This window comes from Denticeps clupeoides, chromosome 11 (genome assembly GCF_900700375.1).
Source record: "Denticeps clupeoides chromosome 11, fDenClu1.1, whole genome shotgun sequence".
In the NCBI taxonomy this organism is placed as follows: domain Eukaryota; kingdom Metazoa; phylum Chordata; class Actinopteri; order Clupeiformes; family Denticipitidae; genus Denticeps; species Denticeps clupeoides.
In genome coordinates, this window is record NC_041717.1 from 5,903,588 (window position 1) to 5,912,191 (window position 8,604).

At 42.5% G+C, this 8,604-nt stretch overlaps 1 protein-coding gene across 2 annotated transcripts in view; it reads left to right on the top strand.

Annotated features, from left to right (window-relative positions):
• bin3 (bridging integrator 3) overlaps positions 1-8,516 on the top strand; it is a 32,149-nt gene extending 23,633 nt beyond the window's left edge. The window contains exons 7-10 of one of the 2 annotated variants that reach the window (XR_003751307.1): positions 230-371; positions 1,734-1,868; positions 7,381-7,577; positions 8,064-8,516. Coding sequence is in view for 1 of the 2 variants with exons in the window: in XM_028997022.1 (XP_028852855.1) it covers positions 230-371; positions 1,734-1,868; positions 7,381-7,527 (424 nt within the window). In the remaining variant the exon portion in view is untranslated. Of the gene's footprint in view, positions 1-229; positions 372-1,733; positions 1,869-7,380 lie in introns of both variants that reach the window. The other variant, XM_028997022.1, reaches the window with a different exon arrangement.
• The last annotated feature ends 88 nt before the right edge of the window (positions 8,517-8,604 follow it).

Consider the following 8,604-nt stretch of genomic DNA (forward strand, 5'->3'; position numbering starts at 1 on the left):
GTGAAAGCTGTCCATTATTCCCATAGGAAACACTAACCCTTTTAAACTTTAAATAAAGTTTATGTTTAGTTTGACAAAGGGCTGGGTTGGTTGTTTGGACTGCTCGCTAGTTATCTTGAGGAGGAACTTTCTTCATTCTATGTTTTTTATAATTGCTGTTACTTTAACGAACATTCTGTGTCGTATAGTGCAGCGTAACTTGATAGACATCAATTTGTTTGTTCCACAGGTACTCAAGTGTGTTCCCGAGCCTCAACATGGCAGTGAAGCGTCGTGAACAGGCCCTACAGGACTACAAGAGACTGCAGTCCAAACTGGAGAAGTACGAGGAGAAGGAGAAGACCGGCCCCAATGTGGTCAAGCTGCACCAGGTACGTATTTTCTGCCCTGGCCCATTGTGGGTTGTGTTTAGTGTCAGTTCCACTTGAATGTGAATCCAGCTGTTTGAAATTCGGGTTGGTCTGTTGTCCTATGCTGAATGTGACATCTGAAAATGAGCTTGTGCTGTGTTTTAAACATGTTCATTTGGTCTAAAAAATATGTATGTGTGTAAGCATTTTTTTAGACCGTAAAAAAAATTTAAATCTGCAGAAATGTGTAGTTGAACATGAGTGAAGCGTCTCGGGCGGCTAAATCACCATCATTACTCATCCTCTGTTGTGATGGAGGCCATTTTTTAAAAGACGAGCAACAAGTGAACGAGGCAGCAGTGCTGACTGGATAAGAACAAAAATAGTCGAGCACATGCACACATGTATGCTCCTTCACCCACGCCAGATCGGCAGTCTTCACTTCTGAAGTGCCTCTGGAGCACAAGCACAGCAAAATAATTGGGTTTCGTTCAGAATAACACACACACACACACACACACACACACACAAGGAGGGAAAAACCTGCCCATAAATATTTGTTCACTAAGATCTGTGTATCCAGGCCACATTCTGCACACATTTATACACTCACTCACACACACACACACTCTCATACACAAAGCTTACACTCAAACACACTCAGTCAAGTGCATACACACACATAGACAGTTGGCCACCCACACAAATTGAGAAAGTGAGCATTAGAGAATAAAGTATGGAGGACGTTTATAGCCATATGGAGGAGAAAACCGTGACTGAGTATTTAGAAGCAAGAACTGTGTCCACCATAAGTTAAATGTTCACCATCTCTCTCTTTATCTGCCCTCCGACTCATAATCGTTTCTGCAACGGTGCTAGTAGCCTAGTGGGTAACACACTCGCCTATGAACCAGAAGACCCAGGTTCAAATCCCACTTACTACCATTATGTCCCTGAGCAAGACACTTAACCCTGAATGTCTCCAGGGGGACTGTCCCTGTAACTACTGATTTGAAAGTTGCTCTGGATAAGGGCGTCTGATAAATGCTGTAAATGTAAAACATGCCACATCCTCTATTTTATTCAGCCCTACTCACACACACACACACACACACACACACACACAAACACAAACACACACTTCCCACATTTTTGTGTCAGTTTCACTCGCCCTCCTCAGCTGTTTCAACCATGTGTACCCACACACACTCACTCCAGTCCACTCTGACCAGCAGAATTTCAGCAGAGCTCATCTGCGTTCACAATCTTATACAAATGACTTGCTCTCCGAGGGCATGATCTGTAACTATCTGCATCACATGAGACATTTCAGCAAGAAAAATTGTGTGTTTTTTTTGTTTTGTTTTTGTTTTCTTTCCCTAGGCAAGAGAAGAGTTGCGTCCGGTGAAGGAAGACTTTGAAGTGAAGAACAAGCAGCTTCTGGATGAGATGCCCAAATTCTACAACAGCCGCATTGACTATTTCCAGCCAAGCTTTGAGGCTCTTATACGCGCACAGGTAAGCAGAGACCCTGGTACCTTAAACGGAGGAGGCTGCAGTGTTCTTTTTCATCAAAACAAATGAAACGTTATTTAAGACTAAAGCTTATTCTAACGAATGTTTTAACCTATAACTGAGACAAGTTGCCGTCAGTCATTTAATTTTTTTATTATTAGTCTGCAGGATGTTTTATAATATTACAGTAAATAAAATAAAAATAAATCAAATAAAATGTACATTTTTGTGTTCCCCCTGTGTTTGAGCAGCTAGGCGGGCGCATATCTCCATTTGAAAATAATGTAAATGTTTTAGAATTTTTCTGTGTAATTCTTGTGACCCACACAGGAAATAAAAACATTTATTTATTTATAGGTTACTATTATATAGATTAATCACAGTTTTTCACAGCCCTAAAACAAACATGATGTTGTTAAACTGATGGATATATTGATGTGTTGGGTATTTTGAAAAGTCTCTCTCATCTGTCGTGCCAGTCTGAGGTGGAGGAATCAGCAATCCTCAGGAGTCTCTACCTGTACCTATATTTAAAACTTTGTTTGTAGGCCAAGGTGTAGTGGTAATAACAGGAAATGTGTTGAGTGAGGTTGGGACCCGAGCCCAGTCGTCTGACTGTAACCTGCTCTGTGTGGGTGCCTGGGACCCTGCCACTACCTCCTCAGCACATGGAGCTGGAACAAGCCTCTAACGAGCTTTCGCCTGAGAGACGTCACAAGAGTGACCTCATGTCACATACAGGATGTGGGTTTTCTGGCGGCCAGGAGAAAGTTGTTGAGCCTGAAGACCAAGGATATGTGCTTGTTTTACACATACGATGTTTCTCCACTGTTAAATACGTTTTACAAGGTGTTTAAACAGGGCTTGGCAGGAAGCCTTAATATATAAATAATATTACGTTTGGGAATAACAAGGCATTCATGACATAATAATAACCAAATTATATAGCACCTAATCTAGATCATCATGTCATTGTGAGAAATTCATTATTATCCAGACTTACAAGTGATTGTGAGCAGCGGATCATCTGGACTTGGTGAGTAAGCCGGTCGGAGCGGAGCATGTGTCGCCGTACGGCCTGTGACTGGTCAGATGGAGGTAACGTGAGTCACTGCTGAGAATCGCTCCCTCCAGAGAGTTGGCTGGGCAAGGGGCTGGTTGACAGACTGTGGCCCTCAACACACCAGGCCTAATGGTGGGGCAGTGTGTGACGAGGGCAAAATCATGGCTGCCGTGGTGTAGCGAGTCACCAAAGGTCGTCTGTCTGTATGTCCGAATTCGAGTGAGTGAATGAAACGTCACCTGACTCAGCCAAGAACCAATCGAACAGCACCGGGCTCGTCAATGGCACAACGAAAACTGTCAAGATGAGTGAATGAGTTCATTAAACCAGTTAGAACATCTATCAATAAATATTACTCTAGCTATCATAATTCTAGATCGTGATAGGTTATTCCAGATAACCTACTGTGGTCTGCTAAAATTATGTCGTCACCTAATCCTATTTGTTTAGTAGGATTAAAGTGAGGTAACAGGAAAAGGAGAACGAGGAAGTGGGGCAATGCAAGTGAGAGTGGCCTGAGGATAAAAATGAAATGACTTTTTTTTCCACATTATTTAAGGATACTTCCTATCATCATCATCCAATATTAATAGAGAATAACGTTAGAAAGTTTTTTTGTTTAGAAAATAATTTAGCTTTATATGCATCTGCTTTGTTTAATGAAGTCAGGTTTAGTCTTAGAAACATTATAATACGTATTTTACATTGTCATTAAACACGGTCCCCACATAGACGTGGAATTAACTGCGCGTGTGACTCCTGCGGATTCCTCTCCCATTGAGCTGCTGTTATCTGTAGTGCAGAGAGGGAAAGAACGCTGCGCTTTGCCACCCACACACCTTAATCACACACCAGTGCTGCCTTTTGAGCTGCCAGCCTCCACCAGAGCCCCACACTCCACACGGCTACACGCCGCACAACATAGGAAATTGTGTACTATGCTGACCAGGATTCAGTCCAATTACAAGGGATTCTTTTTTTCTTCCTATATCCTTTGAATCTTACCTTGAGTGGCGTCCATCATCCAAAGGACCAGAGTCACTGAATGCTTTGTTATTCCCAAAGGCTCAGAGCTTCTGCATTTTAGTCCTTGTGTGAATGGTCTATCATCAGGACATGCAGCTCTGTGTGTGTGTTTGTGTGTGTGTGTGTGTGTGTGTTGTAGGCTATAGCTTGTAGAATGGTGAATCAAACCATCTCCTTAACCACAATGCAATGCGGTGTACACTGACTGAAAGTGCGGAAACAACCCAAGATAAATGGAGCGACAGTCCTCCCCCTTCCCTCCACATACACACAAACACACGTGTCTTACACCACACACACAAGCACATGGGGTGGCAAGACACCGAGGTCAAACTCAGGATCCCACATCTGCACGCTCTCTCTCTCTTTCTCTCACTCTCTCTCTCTCTCTCTCTCACACACACACACACACACACACACACACCTAAATCTTTGTGAGGCCGCTGTTATAAATATGCAGCATATGTGTTATAAATTAGTAACAAGCCTTTTGTAACTAAGCTTTTTATCCTCCCAATTTCAGAAAAATGTCCTTAGATTTTTTTTTTCCCTTGACATTTTGTCCATTCCTGGCCATGTGAGGACATCTGATACCCCTTAGATACAAGGACACACACACACACACACACACACACACACACACACACACACACACACACACACACTGCAGGCAGAATCAGTCTAAGACTTTGCTAGGATTTAGTCCTAACAGCTCAGGATCTGGTTATGCCTTTTTTCTACAGTGAGGTGTTCATGTAGAAGACAGTAAAATTCTGGCCTTTGAGTTTACGTTGAGGACAAGTCTTATACTTTGACTGATGAATAAATTCAATATTTTTTATTTTTATAACTACTTCATTATTTTCAGAATACTTTCAATTTGATCTAATATGATCTCTCAAGATTATGATTTTAAAACAATGATTTATTTATTTTTGTTATAGTGTGGGTAAATGTGAAGTGGGGGAGGGGTGTTTTATTCCTATTGCCGAGACCACAAAACTCAACTCTTAGAGAGAACATAATGATCATAAAGTGGTCCGACCCCTGATAGACCGGACAGGTCTGTTTTGTGTTTGTGTGTAAACACAGAAGAAACATCCATGGGTGTTTCCACTAACTTTTATATCAAATGTGCCATTTGAACTCCATTTATACTACAATAATCCAATATCTTGTAGACCTTTTGATGTGGTTGTGTACACACACAACACAACACAAAAACACACTCTGACCACACTCTGCTTAAGTGGTCAGTGTTATTTTAAGCCTGAATTTGTTTGTTTTGACCTTAGATCTGTGATTTGAACTGACAATTTTACAGTTATTTTTTAAAGACCGACACACACACACACACACACACACACACACACACACACGCACACACACACGCACGCGCACACACACACACACACACACACACACACACACACACACGCACGCACGCGCACACACACACACACACACACACACACACACACACACACACACACACACTGTTGGGTGCAGTGTGAATTTTTAAATTGTGACCACAAATAACAATTAATAAAACTATATGTTCATTGAACTAATTAGTTTCTTTAATAATAATAATTAGTACAAAGAAATGTATGAATGTAATGTATTAACTATCTGGGGTTGCCTAGCAACAAATCACCTAAGAACCTATTATCACTACATTAATATTGAGTATATGCAGTCACAGTTGTATTTTATTACTTTTACCTTTTAAATGAGTGTCATCCAGTCATATTTTATACCCCCCCCCACTTTGTTACTATGCATATAAGTGGTAAGTAGTAAATAAAATAATCTAGCTTTATTATACAGTGCTCAAAAACGAACACTTACACAACATGTAACTGTAACTCCCAAGTCAATAACACTTCTGTGAAATCGAACTGTCCACTTAGTGCTGTGGTAATTTCACTCTAGTGGCAGCATAAGACGAAGTCTACAAGGTAGTGCAGCTCATCCAGGATGGTACATCAATGTGAGTTTTGGCAAGAAAGTTTGCTGTGTCTGTCAGCACAGCATCCAGAGCATGGAGGTGCTACAAGGAGACAGGCCAGTACATCAGGAGACGTGGAGGAGGCCGTAGGAGGGCAGCAGGACCACTATCTCCGCCTTTGTGCAAGGCGTCCTGCAAAATGACCCCCAGCAGGCCACAAATGTACATGTGTCTCCTCAAACAGAGTCCATGAGGATGGTTCTGCTGCCTGCAACCTCCTCCAGCATGACTGGTTTGGCAGTGGGTCTGTAATGGTGGGGGGTGGCATTTTGGGCATTTCTTCATGTGCTTTCCAGAGGTTGCCTGACTGTCATTAGGTACCGAGATGAGATCCTCAGACCCCTTGTGAGACCATATGTTGGCCCTGGGTTCAGAGTGTTTCAGCAGTTCCTGCAAGACGAAAGCATTGATGCTATGGACTGGCCTGCCCGTTCCGCACGTCTGGGACATCATGTCTCGCTCCATCCACCAATATCCACGTTTCACCACAGACTGTCCAGGAGTTGGCAGATGTCTTTAGTCCAGGTCTGGGAGGAGATAACCTCATCAGGAGCATGTCCAGACATTGTAGGGAGGTCATACAGGCACATGGATCAGCCTGTAGTGTGTTTTTCCACTTTAATTTTGAGTGTGACTCCAATTCCAGACCTCCATGGATTGATAAATTTGATTTGCATCGATCATTTTTTGTCAGCACATTAAACTATGTAAACAGCAAATTATTTAATAAGAATATTTAATTCATTCAAATGAAGGATGTCTTAGCAGTGTATTACTTATCAATATAAAATTGCACCATTCAAAATATGGGCCTGTGCTCAGTATGTAGTTGCAGTTGATTGTTTTAGCTCCATTGTTCTTATGCAAACACACACAGTGGTGCCCCCTGCTCTCGCTCTCTCTCTCTCTCTCTCTCTCTCTCTCTCTCTCTCTCGCGCTCTCTAACTGTACTCCAAGCGCAGTTGCATGAATAAATATCGAAGTGTGTGTGTGGGTTTGGAGGGGCTGTATTTCCCAGTGCTCTCATTCTCGGCCCACTCCTCTGGAGCCTTGTAATGTGATTAAAGTGTATTAATCATCAAAGCAACTCTCCCGGGATCCTGACTCACGGGCCGGGGGAAGAGACAGGGGTGGGATGTGTCAAAAAAGCTTTCAGCCAACACTCGCTTTCTCTCGTGCAGATTGGAGGAGAAAAGGCAGGGTCACTACCCACTGAAGTGCACAGCCTCGTCTTCTCACTGCGTACGCTACGCTTCTGCTTTATTTCTTTTCAATTTTATTTCATTTTTTTTCTTTCCCCTCTTGGTTTATTTGAGTTTTGTCCTCAGCAGGTGTTAAAAAAAAAAGTTGTCATAAGTTTGAAACGAAACGCGTTCTCTGTGTGTGTGTGTGTGTGTTCCTCTCCTCGTTCTCAGGTGGTGTACTTCACAGAGATGTACAAGATCTTCAGCGACCTGACTGAGAAGATCGACCAGGCGGGGCTGACGGACGAGCAGCGGGAGCGGGAGAACGAGGCCAAGCTGAGTGAACTGCGCGCTCTCTCCATCGTAGCGGATGATTGAGAGATTTCTTTTCCCCCCTTCGTTCCTTCTTCAGCTGCTTCTGATTCACTGTAGGTCCTGATATTGTGTGAACCAATCATACTTGACGTCCAGTAGTTTTTAACTAATTTATTTACGTCTTTGTTTTAGTCTGTGACATTAAATTATTTTCTACGTCACGGTGACCTTGAAAAGCCATCAGCAGAGTAATGACGAAGCCAGGCCACGTCCTCCAGCCTTTTCATTTGAAAACTGGCTGAAGAGGGCAACAAGTAAATTGAGTCTGGATCAACGTCGCCTCACCGCTGTCTTGATGTGGCGATGAATCAGACTCTTCTCCCACAAGAAGGGGAGTCTGGATCATAAACGCCTTTTTTCGTCTTTAGCGGCTATTACAAGCATTAATATTTCCTTCTACATTTAGCGCCTGTAGGGAGCAGCCGCTGTATCAAATCGTGAAGAATGTACTAGTGCTTACTGTAAAAGGTTGACGTGGGAACGTGTCTGTAGCCGCCGCGTCACTCGGCCTGATTTCTGTTCTGGATCTCCAAGTTCAGGAAGCATCAGACCGGCGGGCCGCTTCTCACCCCGGCAGCTCAACAGCAGGCTCTTCTGGCACGAAAGGCGATGCTGCAGCGCCCTCTACTGACCATTTTAAACATTTTGCTATTTGTTTTATCATTTTCATATTTTCTATGTGATAAAGTGAATTTCTTTTTAATTCAGCCATAACAGAAGCCGATCATAGTTACACACCAGGACCAAGACCCCGTTTGTCCTATTGTGTAGTTTTCTTACACTGTTAATTGCCAACATTTTCATTGCAGAAATGTTGAACTGAAGATTGTGAAAATGTCGTGCCTTGAAGTGATGTTACAGCTTCCCTACATGTCAGAAAACTGACTCCAGAGTGTGTGTGTGTGTGTGGTTTGTTTATTCAAATAGCTGTTCCACTTCTGTCATGTTGTTAAGAACTTTTTCAATCTTGTAATAAAACTAAAATTACTTGAGTTTTGTTCTTTGTAGGTTTTTCTAGACCCTTTAACTACAGTTAAGCCAACTACACTATCACTTCCATCAGCTTCAACATTATTTTAA